This window comes from Onychostruthus taczanowskii, unplaced genomic scaffold, assembly GCF_017590055.1.
Source record: "Onychostruthus taczanowskii isolate IOZ18803 unplaced genomic scaffold, ASM1759005v1 scaffold74, whole genome shotgun sequence".
NCBI classification, from domain to species: domain Eukaryota; kingdom Metazoa; phylum Chordata; class Aves; order Passeriformes; family Passeridae; genus Onychostruthus; species Onychostruthus taczanowskii.
In genome coordinates this window covers 3,118,392-3,135,887 of record NW_024505229.1, presented here as the reverse complement: position 1 = coordinate 3,135,887, position 17,496 = coordinate 3,118,392, and the positions used below count along the sequence as shown (strand labels likewise).

At 51.3% G+C, this 17,496-nt stretch overlaps 2 protein-coding genes across 4 annotated transcripts in view; both read right to left on the bottom strand.

Moving 5' to 3' along the window:
• The window catches only part of IPO9 (importin 9), a 40,166-nt gene extending 39,946 nt beyond the window's left edge, over positions 1-220 (bottom strand). Inside the window, exon 1 of the mRNA XM_041422573.1 lies at positions 46-220. Within this exon, the coding sequence (XP_041278507.1) occupies positions 46-196 (151 nt within the window). The 5' untranslated portion in view covers positions 197-220. The remainder of the gene's footprint in view (positions 1-45) is intronic.
• A 7,567-nt stretch (positions 221-7,787) lies between these two features.
• Positions 7,788-17,496, bottom strand: part of KDM5B (lysine demethylase 5B) — a 56,761-nt gene continuing 47,052 nt past the window's right edge. For all 3 annotated transcript variants that reach the window (XM_041422562.1, XM_041422563.1, XM_041422561.1), the window contains exons 21-27: positions 16,783-16,962; positions 15,795-15,953; positions 13,581-14,066; positions 11,650-11,761; positions 10,179-10,333; positions 9,195-9,521; positions 7,788-8,634 (exon numbers count right to left, since the gene is read on the bottom strand). In XM_041422562.1, the coding sequence (XP_041278496.1) occupies positions 8,497-8,634; positions 9,195-9,521; positions 10,179-10,333; positions 11,650-11,761; positions 13,581-14,066; positions 15,795-15,953; positions 16,783-16,962 (1,557 nt within the window). In that variant the 3' untranslated portion in view covers positions 7,788-8,496. The remainder of the gene's footprint in view (positions 8,635-9,194; positions 9,522-10,178; positions 10,334-11,649; positions 11,762-13,580; positions 14,067-15,794; positions 15,954-16,782; positions 16,963-17,496) is intronic.

The following is a 17,496-nucleotide window of genomic DNA, read 5'->3' as shown; positions in this document are numbered from 1 at the left end:
GGCGGCCTGGGGTCCCCCCATCGCCTCAGCGCGGCCCTCACTCACCCTCCGTCACCTCCAGCACCTTCACCTGCTCCTCAGCAGCGGCTCGCACTGCCTGCACCGGGCACAGGATCCCCGTCAGCGTCTCCACCAGCGCCTCCTTCAGCCCCTGCGCCACCGGCCCGGCTCCGGGCCCGCCGCCGCCTCCCGCCATCGCCGCCCCCTCCGCGGGCCGCGCGCGCCAAACGCACCGCGCGCCGGGGGGAGGGGCCGGGCCGGCGCCCGCACACAGCGCCTCCTGGCGGCGCGGCGGACCGCGGCCGTGGCGGGTCGAGGAACGGCGCCGAGCTCAGGGAAGGGCCGGGAATGCCGGACCCGGGCAGGACGGGCGGGACAAGGGACGCTGCCGGGCCAGGGCAGCGCTCCTCCGGCACAAACCTCCTGGCCGGGCTGCCGGCGGTCAGCACAGCCCGGTGCGGCCCCGCGCAGGGCGAGGCCGGCAGGGCCGTGCACGGCCAGCGCCCTCACAGCCCCGGGCCCGGCCCGCGAGCTCCGGCCGAGCGCGGAGCTCGGTGCACGGAGCGGGAGGCCTGGGAAACTGGCCGGGAAATGCAGCCCCCAGGCAGGAGCCCGCACACCCCACGGGCCGGAGCGGACTGCAGGATCGCCGTGCTGGAGCCAGGACTGCTGAGTGACTGATTGTTTCATCGCTCTCTCCCTTTAATTAATCTCCTCATTTCTCTCTTCCCTTTCCTCCTACCCCCTATCCAAACCCCACTGCCTTGGGCTTATAGAGTAGATCAGGGATTAACAGAGCCATTTCTATGACAAGTGTGTGACTTACTAATAAAACTTTGATTTTTTTGTGGACCCTCTGACTTTTGTCCTTTTCCACCAGGAGCATCCAGGGCTCTTGTGTGCTCGCTGCCCTGTAAGGGTGGGATGCCTCAGGGGCAGCAGGGACTGAGGCAGTGCCCAGGGTCCTGTGGAGCACCTGGAGCCCCCAGAGTCCAGTGAGCCCCAGAGCAGGGACCAGTCACAGGGAGGAAATCCTCACAACCTCTTTCCCAACACACAGATGTGGTGAACACCCAGTGTGAGTCTTGGGGAGCCCACCTCAAGGCTGTTCTCTGCAGCTGTTTATTTAGGAAGTATAAGCAATTTCACAAAGCATTATGAGTATTAAAAAGCAGTATTGACCCATACAAAGTGGGCTTCTTACCTGGGGATGGTGATGGAGCTGTGTTTTGGGATGGGGATAGCAGTTCCCAAGCACCGTGGGAAAAACACTGTGACATTTTCTGTATCCAGTAATGGTTTGGTCACTAAGTCCCCAGGAGTATGACAGCAATTTGTCTACCCTCCAGTAGTGGGGATGAGCCTGGCAGCCACGTTCAGAGAATCACAGAATCACTCAGATTGGAAAAGCCCCCCAGGACCACCCTTGTCACCGGCCCAGAGCACTGAGTGCCACGTCCAGTCATCCCTGGGGCACCTCCAGGCACGGGGACTGCAACACAAGGCCCTGGCAATGGTTCATCACCCTCTGTGTCCGAGGAGCCCTGTGCTGCTGCACTTCTGCACTCAGGCCACCTCCAGGCTGGGGGAGCACCTCTTTCCACCGAGAGCCCACCAGATCCCAGCCCATGGGGAGGGATGGCTCTCCTTGCCCACAGCACCTCCTGTTTGAAAGCTCTGGAGTTTATCAAGGGAGCACCTGCTCGCTGATGTGCTGCCACCAGCAGTACTTGGGGTTTAGTCTTGCTCTTGTACTGTCTAATAACAAATGTCCAAGGCTGGGCTGGAGAGGGCTTGGAGCCTCCTGGTCTAGTGGAAGGGGTCCCTTCCAGCAGCCCCAGGTGGAACAAGATGGGCTTTAAGGTCCCTTCCAACCCCAGCCAGTCTGGGATTCTGCAATTCCACCCATGTCACTTTTGCAACCTGAACTGAAGATTTTCTGTAAAAGCAGAGGGAGCAGCTTGAGATCCTACACAAACCCAAGCCTGGCTCAGCTCCCTGCAGCCTCAGTGAGTGTCCTGCTGCCCCCCCATGCTGCAGCCCCACAGCTCCAGCCCTTGCCCTCTGCAGCACACATCAGCACTAAAACCCAGAACCCACCTGCCCAGCACCAGCCCTCGGGCAGGTCCTGCAAGGGCACCTGCAAAGCCAGCAGAGGGGACATGGAGAGCCTCTGGAAGCTTCTCTGTGCTCACCTGAGACAGCCTGGGCAGCTTGGTGAGAGCAATCAATTCCCACCTCACTCACACAAACTTCCCAAGAATGAGCTCAGATTTCCTTCTGCAGAAGTTGGGGTGGTGGGCCCCATCTTTCCCCCCAGATAAACAGGAGCAGGGGCTCAGGCCATGCCAGCACTGCCCACAGCCCAGCCAAGCCCTGCTCTCCCTGGCAGAGCACAGACTGCCCAGCCAGAGGAATGGCCACAACCACCACAGGCTGGGACTTTTGTAGCAAGACAAGGGCACATTTCAGCCACACTGCTCCACCCAGACTGGGCCCTGCCCTGAGTGGCACAACCAGGGAGCTCCTGCCATTCCTCTGTCATTGCTGGCCCCAGAGAGGTCTCTGCAAGGGGAATATTTGATTTTTCTCTCTTGCTCTTCCCAATCCAAAATGCTGCTTCTGCTGGAGGAATAAATACCCGTTTATGTAAGCGTGACTTGTGCAAGCTCAGGGTCATCACTCATCTCTGCACTGTCCCAGGATTTCAACTCAATGGAAAACATAAGTGAGCTGCTGCTGCACTAAAATCAGTGAGGCAGGAGGTCCAGATCTCTTTTCCCAGGAAACAAGGGACAGGACAAGAAGCAGCAGCCTCGAGTTGCTCCAGGGGAGGTTCAGGTTGGATATGAGGGAAAATTTCTTCCCAAAAGGGTGGTCAGGCCCTGGCACAGCTGCCCAGGGCAGTGGTGGGGTCACCATCCCTGGGAGTGTTCAAAGATGTGTGGATGTGGCACTTGGGACATGGCAGTGCTGGGGGAATGGTTGGACTCAATGCTCTTGGGGGGCTTTTCCAGCCCTGCTGAGTCTGTGGATCCCATCACACCAGGCTCTCACTGCCTCTCAGCGCCAGCATCAGATCTGACACATCTCTGCAAGTGTCTGTTTGGAAGGAACAAAAACGCTCACAATGGCAACAGTTTCCTCTGCCTTACAAACACATTGCAAAAACAGAGGATGAGGTTTAGGGAGAGGAGGGGCCCAGAGCAATGCCAGCCTAGCCCAGCTCCTTTTAGCTGAAGTGATGCACAACCACTCTGAAAGCGTCGACTCATCTTTCTGTACTTGTAGAAACTCCATTTATTTGAACCTTCCAGGCTTTTCCAGGTTTGAATTCCCACCCATATGGGCACTGCACAGGCTCTTCACAGGTTTCTGCAGGGATTCCTCATGCAAAGTCAGCACTCAGAGCTTGCTGGTCAAAGACTTCTGCCTCCAAACCCAATCCCAGTGCTGTCATCCCTTCTTCTGACCTTCTTTAGGAGGACAGTTCCCTCCCTCCCATTGGGAGGAATGTCCCAAAAAGGCATTCTTGGCATGCAAAGGTGTTTTATGATGAACTCCCTGTTTCTGCTTTTGCTGTTTCAGCTCAAAGCACAGCTCTGAGCTCCCCCCACAGACCCATCCCCAGCAAGACCCCACAGGAAGGTGGCATGGGACTACTGGAACCAGCAAAAAGCCCCCTAGAAATATCAGGGCAGCACATGGAGCAGGGAAAGGATTAGCCTGGGTTAGAAAGTGCTAGCCCAGCCTGACCCCTGCTTGGTTGAAATTTAACTCCAGACAGTAACAAAAACATGAAAAGCCAAAATCCCAACAGACACCAAAGCAGTCCAAACACTTGACCCACACTCTCCAATATTGGTTTTATCTTCAATAAAGCCTGGATGATGGAGAGACTCTTCAAGTGAATTCCATGTACCTTAGACAGGGGGCTGCTGCTTTTACTTTTACATGTTTAGAAGCCCAGCTCTCACAGATTTCAACAAGCACCACACACACACACACACACACACACACACACATATATATATAAAATCTGGCCCAGTATTATGATTACACAAACAGCTAAATTCCTTTAAAACACTACTGCAAACAGTTTTTCATAATTTGAAAAACTGAGATGCACAAGAAGGCTTTTTGAAGCTGCACCTCTGAATTTAGGGTACATCACTATTTTTTTTCAACCACCTGGCAGCACTCCTCCCTCTAAGCAAGTGGAATTTTGGACCTGGCAGTCTATCACATGACCACACCTGCTTTTTGCCATAAAATATTTGTTCCTTTTACCCAAGGCCTTTTTGCAGGAACTCCCTGATGCCAGTCTTGTCTGTGTCTAAGAGCAGCTGTGTGTTGAACATGCAGTTCCATTATTCTCCTGTGGCTGCTTTATCTCCTCTTCCAGACAGACTTTTATCTCCATTGATGCTGTGAGGAGCTGTTTCTTCACAGACTGAGGTGTGCACATCCTCAAGGAGAGCTCTCAGTATGAGGCTTGTTTCCTTCTAAATGAAGTATTGCCATTTGTCAGGGCTGTACCTCAGCCACTCTCTCAGAACAGCACACTCATTTCTGGATTCACAGGAGAGCTGTCTCAGCTCCTTATGTTGCTGTGTGTGCACTCTAGAGAAGGTTCCTTCCTGAATCCTGTGTGACACGTGTAGTTGTGTCCTACAGACATATCTCCTGCAGCCAAAACATTCATCATTCCCACGTGTTGGTGTTTTGTGTGCCCTGGCAGGGTCCTGGCAGCTGAACCCCTGCTGGAAGCCCCAATTCCCTGAGCTACACTGACCCTGGAGCAGCCCAAGCACCCAGCAAATGCTCCCCCAAAGCCTGGATGATGGAGATTCTTCAAGTGAATTCCAAGTTCTGTATCCAAAGGATAAGCTTATAGAATCAGAATCCCTGGCCGGTTTGGGTTGGAAGGGACCTCAAAGTCCATCCAGTTCCACCCACTGCCATGGCAGGGACACCTTCCACTGTCCCTGGTTGCTCCAAGCCCCGTCCAGCCTGGCCTTGGACACTCCAGGGATCCAGGGGCAGCCACAGCTGCTCTGGGTACCCTGTGCCAGGGCCTGCCCATCCTCACAGCCAAGAATTCCTTCCCAATATCCCATCTAACCCCAGTCTCTGGCAACGGGAAGCCATTCATTCCCCCTTGTCCTGTCCCTCCATCCCTTGTCCCAAGTCCCTCTCCAGCTCCCTTGGAGTCCCTTGAGGCACTGGAAGGAGCTCTAAGATCTCCCCAGAGCCTTCTCTTCTCCAGGCTGAACACCCCAGCCCTCCCAGCCTGGCCCCAGAGCAGAGGGCCCCGTGGAGCACCTTTGTAGCACCTAAAAAGGTGGAATCAAAGCCCTGAGTCTTCCCTGGGTGAGTCACAGGTGCTGTGTGAGCACCCTGGGCTGCTCTGATGCTCCCAGGATGTGACACAACACAGGAACATCCCATGGACTAAAGGTGGCACAACAGGTACAATCTCAGTCTGGGCACATGGGACAGGCAGGATTTAAACCTGAGTTTTCAGCCTGAAATCCACAGGCAGGGTTACTTAACTTCATTTTTGTCCTGTTTTATGATTAAACAAATGTAGAAGCCATAAACTATTCTTATTAAAGAATTAGGATCTGAGCAATCCAGGGAGGTTTGATGTACTTGGTTGCTACAATAGAAAAATAAATAAAATAAAGAAAAGCAGCAGAATGAGGTAAGAGAGACCTTTTTCCTGTTTTGGCTTAGCCTTTGGAAATCTGGGGTGCCCAAAAGGAGGGGTGAAAGGGGCAGCTCATCCTCACAGACTCTGAGCATGTTCTGCCCTTGTCACACTCCCTGAGGATGAGGAATGTGCAAAGGGCACACAGCAGAGCCCACCCCAAAGTGAACAAATCCCTCTCTTGTTTTGTTTAACAGAAGTCAAACCCTGATTTCATCAAGTCTGAGCATCCACACAGGGATGAAACCCAAGGGCAGGGTCTGTGGCATGGCAGGCACTGTCACCTCTTCCAGCCACTGTCCAGGGGCCACAGCTCCAGCAGGAAAGAAGACACCAATCCTTCAGCAGCCCTGGGCTGCAGGCACAGGTCACCCGTGGACTGGGGGCTCCATTTCTACTCATTCAATAATGAATGCTGCTGCTGGGACCCCAGAAACCTCCTCTGACATCCCAAGCCCTCAAACTGACAATGGCTAGTCCTGTATGGAATTACCATGCTGAACTTAACTTCATCCCATTTCCTCTGGCACTTTTTGATAAACGGCCATTTCTTCAATGGAAAAAAATAAAGGGGACACAGAGAAACATGTAATGTTTCATGAATCTGTAATGATTCAGCTGCATCAGACACTGTGCCAGCTCCAGCTCCAGTTTTCTGTCTGTCCCCTCTGAAAGGAAGTTATTACAGAGTACTGTTTTTCCCCAGCATTGCACAAAGATTCTTCCAAGCAAAAAAAAAGGAAAAAAAGCCCCATTTCTCAAAGCATCCTTTTGGTACTTAAATTAAAAGGACCAGTTACACCAACCAGTTACACTATGGAAGCATAGACACAACTCCTGTGCACAGGCTCTCCCTCACCCCAGCACTTTCAGACACATCACTTGAACCAGGCTGAAGATTCTTTTAACAGTCAAAAATTAACGTGGTTAAAAAAAAAAAAACAAAAACAAACAAACAAAAACAAACAAACAAAAAAAAAAACCAACCCAAAACCAAACTAACCTGACCCCTGTGAGATCAAATTTCTGCACAGTTCTGATCCCACCCACAGACCTTCCCTGTCACCATCAGCCACAGATGTTCCAAGGCTCTGCCCTACCCCAGTGACTCTCTGCACTTCTGCCCATGGGAAAAGAGGTAAAACCAGCAGGGAAAAAACTTACCAGCAAATTCCACCTGGTGATGAGTGGAGGGAGCACCAAGCCCACCACGGTTCTGCTGAGGAGAAGCTCCCATGGAGAGTGCTCTCCCTGGGACAAAGATCTCCAGCCCTCCCGTCTCCCTGGGCTCCAGCAGCTCCACCTCTGGCAGCCCTTGGAGCCACATCCCTGTCACCAGGCCCCTTCCAGCTGTGTCCTGCAGTGATTGCCCTCCAAGGGGTTTGGGTGCAGCCCCATGAGGGAAGTGCCCTGTGGGCTGTGCTGCTCAGAGCTCCAGTCTCCTCTGGCAGCAGCGAGGTGCCACACCTGCAGAGCCCCAGCTACGGGCCCTGACCAGCCTTTGGGAGAAGCACACATCTCCTTGTTCCTCAGGCTTCTGGGCTAAATGCAGGTGGAAGCAGCTGAAGGAGTCCACCCAGAGCAGAGCTTGCTGTGCCCACCAGCCTGGGCTGTGCAGAGCCAGCTCCCTGTGGGCCACACAGGAGGTCACTGTGGCCACCAGCCTGGGCGGTGAGGGAAGGTCTCTGCTTTGGTGCAGCTGGGCAGGGCTGGCAGGAGAAGCTGCCCCAAACCTTTGCTTCCTGTGTGAACCCTCCATTACTGCCCTGACAAGTCCCCAGTTGTGCCTTCAATTCTTCATGCATTCAACTTGCAAATAATTTCAGCTTTGGAAAAGCTTTGAAAAAATCTTGGAAAACCTCTTTTACTTTTTTTTCCTTTTTTTTTTTTCTTTTTGGTGTAACATTTTGATCTCTCTCCTCCTTCCAAACCTGAACAGACAAGAATCACTACAGCTTCTGCATTGCTTCTTTGGAAGGTGATTATTTCTTGGCTAAGAGAACCCAGCGAGGCAGTGTGGATTCAGAGGGAAATAAAACTGCATTTCAAACTCTCTAAAAACACCAACATTTAATTTTATAACATAACCAGGGGTTTATTCCACAATATAAACTGCAACATTTGATACAAGCTACCCAAAAAAGGAGAAAGCCAAAATACAGCTGTGGCAATTACTTTACAGATTTTTTTTTCCTGTCTTCTACATCACAGGGCCCTCAGTGACACTAGGATCTAACATTTGCTGTCTGTACATCAACCAATGCTAGAAGCAACACGCTGTTCAGTTGTCATTCCAGTCACTGAAACCAGACATAGAAGTTATTGCTCAGATAAATAAACCTAGTCTACGAAAAACGAGGTGGAAAAAAACTAAAGTCTCCAAAGAGTTAACAGAGTAAACAGGGATTTCCTCAAAAGAGGATTATTGGAAAATTCATGGTGCAGGGGTTTTTTTGTTTGTTTGTTTTTGCACCCAAACCAAGCTGAATTAAATACGTCGGTAAATCCCAGAGGTACCTGAATGCTGTACAATAAAGGTGCATCTGTCAAATGCCTTCCCAATCGGTGGAAACCCCTGCAAACAGTCAGCATCTCAAACCTCAACAACCACAAACAGATCAAGGGAAAATACAAAAGTGTCAAAAATTGTTCTGAGTTCTGGAAAATGATCCCATAAGGATAGAAGTAGCACCATTTGCAATCTGGTTCTAAAACCAGCCCCTGTGGCTTAACTGGAAAACTGGGAACCTTCTTTACTCGAGTCCTGAAGGGTTTGTGGGGTTTCACTTGCGGCACTGGGCGTCCTTGCCGGCGCAGCTGGCGCAGATGTAATCCTCCTTCTCTGCCATCTCCGGGGAGATGCCCACACACACCTGGTGGAACCACTGGTTGCAGCTGCCGTCGCACTGGACCCAGTCGACCTGGTGAAGAGCAGACACAGGGTCAGAGCAGGGCCAGGCAAAGCGTCCCACACTCGTGGGTCATCCTGGGGCTCCTGGTCTATTTACAGGAGAAATGTCTGATCCACAGCTGGCTGCTGCTGGATGTTCACTGTGCTCCCTGCTCTCCCAGGCTATGGGCAGGGCACACCCTCCCTTATCTCCCCACTGCTTCCCCACCTATCAGAGACTCAGCATCCCTCTTCTCCATTTCCAGCGTGGATGGGCCTGAGCAGAGCCCCAGGCACTGGCCCCACGACAGAGCCCATCCACACCTGTATCCCAAGAGCAGCCAGGACACAGTGTCTGCACAGCAGCCACCTGCCCCCTCCCATGGTGTGCAGATGTTCTGATGCCACACGGCCACCCCAGGGCAGGTGGGGTCGGTCCTGCCCATCCCAGCTGCACAGACACAGCCCTGGGTTAGCCAGGGCCTCTCACCCCCCTCATGAACAGCTTCTCAGCAGTCAAACAGTCCCAGGGCAGCTCCCTGCCCCAGATCACAGCACTAGGAACACCACGGTGGGTCTGCCCCTCCTGACCTCATCCCCCTCGGGCTGGAGGCAGTTCACAGCTGGGCAGATGGCATCCTCATCCTCGGAGTCCTCCTGCTCCGAGAAGGACGTGTCTGAGGGCAGCAAGTGGCTGTCGCTGCAACGCTGCAGCTCCAGGAGCCGCTCCCGCTCTCTCTCCAGTTTGTTACTGCACAGATCCTTTGAGTGACTCAGTTTCAGTTTCTTCTTTTTGGGTGTTCTCATCTTTTTTACTCTGGCTCTCTTCTCCCCACAGAAGGTCTCTCTCTCGAAACGCCGCTTCAGTTTTCTCTCCATGTAACTAAGCCCATCCTTCTTCCCTCGGCAACACTCATTCTATGGGAAAGACATTTGGCAAGGTTGAAAGTATGCAGCTAACACCCATTATCCTGTTATTTCATACCCTGATTTTAGGAATAGGTTTAAGTACAAGTGCAGTGTTTGACAGTGGTGCATTTTCAGTAGCATGAGATGTGTAAGAGGAGCCAAGGGCAGGGTCAGGCACCAGGGACAGAACTCAGAGAGAAAACCATCCTCATTTCCTGCCTCTGAGCCCACAGCTTCCACAGCAGCTCCCTGGGAAAGCCTCAACATAGGACAAGAGTCAAGTGTTCAAGGCCAGGATGGGACTTGGAACAATCTGATGTAGTGGAAGTTGTCCGTGCCCATGGCAAGGGGTGGAACAAAATGAGCTTTAAGGTCCCTTCCAACCCAAGCCAGTCTGGGATTCTGCAATTCTACGAAATCAGGACAGATGTATGTAAAGTACAGAGACTGACCATAAGCACATATCTAAATTTCTAAAATGTATTAGGCCACAAATTGTATTCATTATTTTGTAACTAATTTATTACCGACTTCTTGACTCCTTTTGCACAAGGAAATGTATTTTCATGAAGTGCAGCCACACTCACAAAGCCCAGTAAAGCCCAAGGGCTGAGGCAGAGCCCTTCCCCAGGGTGCCCCAGCTCAGTGCTGCTGTTGGACACTTGCCTTGTCACTTGTGGCTGTGCTGGGTGACCTCTGCTCCGGCTGCAGGGCCGGGCTCTGCTTCGTGAACAGGGCCTGGTACAGCTCCTGGATCTCGGGCAGAGAAACCTGCAGCAGCTGGGCTTCCATCATCAGCTCGTCCAGCTCGGTGCTAACGACTAGTGTGAAACACAAGGAGACACAGCAGCAATTCTTCAGTGACAAGAACTGCACAGATAATAAAAAATCTCTGGTATCACAACAAAAAATGGTGAAAGACTTTAAATCTGCAACTGTATTAATTAGTTCTTATCTGCTCCCTCTTGACTGTTCATTTTTAACAGCAGGGGTAAAAGGAAAGATCAAGGCTTGCACAGAAGCTCCTGCACTGTGGCTCAGCACCTTGCCATGCTTCCATTCCCTGCTGGTTCAAAGATAAGGCATTGCCATCATTCCTGGCAAATTCTCCTGCTTCAGGAGCTGCAGGAGTGTGACAATCCCCTCTCGACCTAAGGAGTGGGTAACATGAACAAACTGGGTGAGGCCTGCACAGGGAGCCACGAGAGGAGAGGAAGGAAGGCTGAAGACAAGCCTGATGACAAGGTCCTGCTCTGTGCTCACTACCCACTGCTGCTTCTGCCTCCAAAGAGCCAAAGCGCATGCAGGGCTCTGAAACAGTTCCAGCTGGAGAGGCCAAAATCTTTGCATAAGTAACAGCTTATTAATACACTACAACTCAGACATGAAAAATAAATCTTGTGACACAAAGAACTGCCTTGTTTGATGTGAACTGTAACATTCCACTGAAATGGCTTTTCTGACACAGGTATGGACTGAGCTGCACAGACATGAAGGTAAGTCTAGACTTGTGTCCCTGGAGCATTATGCATGAGGAGGGAAGAAATGATAAATAATTTCTGTCACAGTCATAAAATGATGCACAGCTTGTCTGTTAGAGTCTGAGGTGAGGATGGCCCAGAGCTGAATGACCCCAGCAGAGCAGAGCAGCCCCAGGGGGGCTGGGGCAATTCCAGTCTCTGGACAGTTGTGCTGCAGCAAAGCTCACATGGACTCATGTCCTGTGCATTAAGAATCCCATGGGCTCCAGCACCACATCCCTGCTGTTCCCATCCACTCCTACACTTCCAGTGGCCCCTCCTCTTTCCTTCTCTCTTCTGCAGCTGGGCTGGGGCACAGTCTGGGGGAGCTGCTCTTGTGGGAAGGGGCCAGCTCTCCTGATTCCTCATCCCATTGTGCCACAGCTTTTCATTACACATGGAAAATTTCTATCCTTGAGCAATGCACCCCTCTGCCAAAGCTGGATGCTGAGCTCCAAAGTTGCTGAGGAGATGGAGAAACAACCACCAGTGCTATGCAGTCACAGGCCTGATCAGCCATTTCCTGGTGACCAGGACACCCTCCCTGCCCCACCAAACATGGGGAAAAAAGGAAGGGGCAGGGGGAAATCTCCCAAACCAAAGTGAAGATTACAAACCATGAAGTGGGATGCAGTGCTGTCCTGTAGAGAATGGAGAATGCAAATACATGGTTCTGTTATCCCAGTCATGAGGCATGGAGAATGACATTGCCCCAATTGTCTGTGACACCTAGAAAACAAAACACAGATAGTTTCACTAAACGTGGAGTTTGAAATGCAGAACAACTGTGATAGGATCAACACTTGCTTCTCTTACAGCTACTGAAATCTTGTACCTAGTCCAAAAGACTGCAGGGACAGGCCAACAGCAAATCCTGCACCTCCTGACACTGCCAGGGGCATCTCACCAGGAACCTTCCACAACACTCTCTGCCTCACTAGCCCAAGTGCCTGGGCCCCTTGCAGAATAAGGCTCTCCTCAGTCCCCACTGCTGCTCTCAAGGGAATTTTCAAACTCGCCCACATTCCTCACTTTGGCCAGTGTCAAAGCAGCCCAACTCCAGTGGTTACTGAAGAGCTTCTTGTGTGGAAGTGAGTGCTGAATTAGCCCAGATGACAGGGAGAACAGAACTGGGACAGGACAGGACAGGCATGGTGAGACACCAGATTCACCAGAAAACCACCTCAGATCCACAGAGACTGAAGTTTCAGCTCACACCTGCTGGGGCCCTGGCTCAGGCACACTGAGGGACCCAGGCAGGGGGACCTGGTCAGAGCTCTTCCACTGAGCTTCCCAGGGACCTCTGACTTGGGAAATGCAGTCACAAGGACCCGGACAAGCTCAGCCAGAAACACCCTGATTTGGAAGGTTTACTGACTTAAGGTCCAGACCTCTCAAAAATGGTTACACTGCCCTGGGGGGGAGGAACCTCACAGATCCACGCTGAGCTAACACCATCAGCCAATAAAACGAAACTGTTTCAATTTCTTGCCAAAACATCAACTTCTGTTTCCAAAATCTTGGCCAGTTCTTTTCAGCTACACTAGCTGACCTCGCAAAATTATACTTTCAGACCTAAATGACCAAAAAAATATCTCTTAAATACCTAAACACATTTTAATTTCTGTATCTGGACTTGTCTGTTTGAAAAATTTGGTCCACTAGCCACTGGCACAGCTGAGTGACTGAGAAGCAGCTGCAATACCCTGTCAGGGGTTGTGGAGGCTAGTGTTTTAATCTAAGTTTGTGTTTTAACATAAGAAACACAGCCTAACTGTAGCTGACTGGACTAACTAAACTAAGGTGTTTCAAAATGTAAAACCAAGAGTACATTCCATTTTGAGGTATTTCATGTTCTTCATACAGCACAGAACATTGATTTCTGCTATTTTTCTGCATTTGTTATCCTCAGGAAACTTCTTTACCTCCTTTCCTTCTTTAGGTGGGCTTTTTGCTGAAAGGCCTTCACTAAAAAAGACAAACTGCCTCACTACCCCACCTGAACAGCTGCTGTGGCTAAACCCAGCAATATGAGCAGGATATTCAGGTTGGGAGGTCTAGCAGAAGTGAGGAGAGGCAGCAAAGGATGAAGACACTTTTGTCTGAGAGCCAAGCTGGTAATGCACAGGACAGTTTGTGCCTCTGTCAGTAATTCTCAACACTTATTTGAATACTTGTAGGAGCAGAATATAAAGACCAACTGAATAGTAAGCACTCCAGAAACAACAACTCAGCAGCTCTGTCATTAGTGGTGTCACAGCAGAACACAGGAACTGGAAGAAGAGAGGGGAAAACAGGCTCTTTGGGAGGAGCTGTTCCTGGACTCCAGCAGAAGGGAGCACGAAGCTGCTGCTGGGGCACACGCACACCCTGACTGAGGAGCACAGCAGCAGCCAGCTCCTGACAGCTGTAACGCAGGAACAAACCCTCTGCCTTGTGGGGATTTACTGCAGGGAGCTACGGCAGACCGAAACCCAGAGCAGTGTCAGCCCTGTCCTCAGCGACCCCGCGCTCCCAGCGCCAGAAGCCATTCCCGGCCCAGCCTCACCTTGTTTGTCTCTGGCAGCTGGCCCGCCGAGGCTTGCCACCTGCTGTACAGTAATCCTGAGCCAACTTTGTCCTGGATGCGTTTTAGATTCCCTGAATACAACATTTGTTGTGCTCTGTGCTGCCAGTTCACAGTTCTCTCGATCATGTAGCGCAGGGCGTCCCCCTCGGGCAGCCGGACGCGGATGCGCTGCAGGGACGCCAGCAGCGGCAGGATCTTCTCCAGAGGCGGCTTCTCGGAGCGGCGGCACTGCGGGCACAGCCACACGCGCGGCCCCGGCGCGGCGCCGGGCACCGGCACGCAGCCCGTGTGGAAGAAGCCCCTGCAGAGCTCACACTGGATCATGGGAGCAGCCGGTTCCTTCTGGCACAGACACACCTTGAGCTCGGCGTCCTCCTCGCTCGACAGCGCCTTCACCTCGTTCGCTGCTCGCAGGGCACGCAGCGCCTCCATCTCCCTCAGCCGCGCTTCTCCCAGAGCGGCCATCTGAAAGGGAGGCAAAGGATGGCATCTCCAAGGGAGCTCTGCTTGTTACAAACAGGGTGCCCTCTGCTCCGTCACCCCACAGACACATCAGTCTCCAGGGCTTTAAATGTCAGAATGAAGCAAGGATGGGGATGTGCAGGGGGGCAGCAAATGGGATTGGAGGGGCAGCACTGGGGATGTGCTGTGGTGTGACTTCAATTCCCTTCCATTTTCTCATGAGGCCCTGAGACAAAAAGCTTAATCCTTCATAAAAAAATAGCTCTTAACCCCTTCTCTCTTCCAAGCTTTTGTGTTTTGTAATACAAAAACACAGTCTGCCTTCAAGCAGCTCAAATCCTGAAGTGCAAGTTCAGATTGCAAACACTGCTCTGGGAATGTGAGTCTCAACTGTCTGACTTGGAGACTCAGAAAAGCTTCCTGGGCAGTTTTCACAAATGCAAATGTACCTCTCACCCTCACTTTGTACATGCTGCCCAGTGCTCAAGCATGCCCTGACCTATGAACTTGCTCTGGGGATTGTAAACAGCAGACAAAGTTCAGGTGTATCCTGGATGTGCTGTTTACCCCCTCTGGAGATGTTCATGATCCTTTTTTCAGGAATCTTTAGCACTAGCTCCTATAAAGACAGCTCCTATATATTTCAGTTCCATAAAGGCTGTGCAAACTAGCTGCAACCAACTATAATGTATATAAACATACCAAGGTGGATTTATAGATATATGCAAAGTGGTTATTTCTCACACCATAGCTTTCAAGCATAATTCCTGGACTAAAATCATCTCTGGAAAAATTAGACAGCTGTGTCCACCCTGGGCAGACGTGGGACTGGGGCACAGCACATTCCGACGTGCACACAGGTGCTGAGCTGGGCTGGGAAGGTTCTGGTTCCCCCCGTGTGTCAGAAGCAAACCCTGCCACACTGAGTGACCACCCTGTCCTGAGTGCAGCCCCTGGGACCGCCCTGGGTCTCCTTGGCTCGGGGTGCCAGAGTCACAGAGGGCTGAGTGTGACCCAGGGCCCAGCCTGTCGCCACATTACCATGACAGAGACACCGCTCCAGCTCTGGGGGTCAGACAAGAGGGTCCAACACCAAAGCACTGAAAGCACAAGTTTCAAGTAGTTGCCATAGGTTAAAACTTAAATGTCCCACATTAAATTACAGTAGGGGCAATGAGCCCCTACTGCATCTCATGAGCCACAGAACATCATTACCTGGCCCAGGCGGAGGCTCTGCACTAGGTCTGCTGGAATGAAGCCCTTCCCCACCAGAAACTGAGTCTGGTCCACCCAGAGCAGTGTTCCAGTGACTCCATAACTCATGAGGCTTTCTTTAATTATTTACAATGTTTGTTTTAATTATAAATGGTGCTGGATTATTGTGTTCTTTGAAAGGACTAGACTTGGCCAAACCCTATCCCATTTTTAATAAGGTTTAGGTATGGTAGGGGAAAACAGATGTCCATTTTTTGTTTTCCTGTGCTTTGCTCAGCTATAGGCACTGCCTAGCAAACTGTGAGGCTGCTTAATGCACAAAGCAACAGATGTTGTTTCCACTGAAGGCAGTTTTGGGAAGTCTGAAGCAAACACAGCAAAGTGCAGTTCCAGAAATCTTGCAGAGCAGCACAGCAAAAACAGGGTGGAAGCCACACTCCTGCACAGGAGGCAAACAGAAACAAGGACTCAAGGAATTGAGAAGAAATTCCAGTTAGGAGAGATCTGATCACATACCGCGGAGGCAGTGTCCTTGCTTTCAGAGAGTGCCCGCTCCAGGTCGCTCAGTGTCTCCAGCTTAGTGCTTTTCTTCTTGCCACTTGGCACTGGCTCCTTCAGCTTCTTCTGCTTCCTCTTCAGACTGAGCATCCCGATGTCACACCAGGGACACAACACCTGAGGGACAGAACAGCAGTGTCCCACATGCAGAGGTGTTACACCTGCACTGTTCCTAACACACCTTCCTGCCTGGATGCAGCCACAGGCAATTGGTGAGAACTAGAGTTGCTGCAGTTATCCATCAAAGATCTGAGGGATTAGGGTGAGGTTATCTGGAAGGTAGGGAGAGCTGGAAAGTTGGAACTTCAGTTTTGTAAAAGGCCCAGACCCAAACAACCCTTGTGTTTCACCCAGACTTCTGGGAGAGAGAGAGAGAGAGAGAGAGAGAGCGCACATCCTGGGAAAGAGCAGAGATTCCAGGGGCTGCCCTGCATTCCTGTCTGTCCCGACAGGAGGGGGCTCAGAGGGCCTCAGTACTGGACAGGGCGTACAATTTCCCATGGGCTGCAGCTGTGACACAGCCACAGCTCCAGAAGGGCAGCAAACACAGCCCCAGCTTCACCCTGGCACACCTGAACCTGAGGAGGATCGAGCAGGTAGGAACCTGCTCACCTGCAGCTCGGCCTGATGCGCTGGAGTTAATCTAGTGCCACAGATTTGTCAGTATTGCCATATTCACACTGGCACTGCCTGCTCTTGTTAGCCACTGATTAAGAAGAATAGAAAAAATATAGCTAAATCTTAAGCATTTTAGAAGTTTAAAGCTATTATTTAGAAGTATAGGTCACTAAGAAAAGTTCTTATGAAAATAGTTAGCAATAATAACTATTATAATAATAAAGCAATTCTGCAAATATACTTAATATTTACTGCTCCTTCTTGGGCACACACAGAGTCCCTGCACCATGCACGACTGAGCAGGCTGATCCCCATCCAGGCCTCTCACCTCCAGAAGGGAATACGGAGAGTTCTCGCACAGGAACGTGTTTGCTGCACACTCCTTCCACGCCTGCACTTCGGCCACCAGGGCCTCCAGCCTGGGCAGGTGATCCAGGTGCACTGGGATGGACCGACCCCTCGTGACGAGCTCCACCAGCGTGTCCAGCACGGGCACACGGCCCCCAGCCTGCCGGGTTGGAAACGAGAGGATGCTGGATGCACAGGACACAGCACTGCCCAAGTCACAGCAGGCACTCAAGGAGTTCAGGGCAGAGCTTGTAAAAGTGAATTTAATGCTCAGACAGCTCAGTGATCTGCACACTCGTCCAACATTTGTGCTGCTTTTGCACTTAGTCACTGACTACCAGACAAAACTAACAACACATTTGGGGGCTAGGAAGCAAGAATACACTTGCCAAGTGACCCTTTAAAAAGAAAATAGAACAAAACCAGAGACTGCCAACAATATTAAGCAGTGTCCCAGTCTCACACTGCATTCATAGCAGAAAATCAAAATAATTCTGAAATCATAAAATTATACAGTTGTATTAACATTGAAAAAAGATCTCCAAGATCAATTTCAGCAATTAGCCCAGCATTGCCAAAGCCACCACTTGTCCCCAGGTGTCACATCCACATACCTTTTAAATCCCTCCAGAGATGGTGACTCTACCCTGGACAGGCTGTGCCAGGGCCTGACCACTCCTTTCAGCGAAGAAAT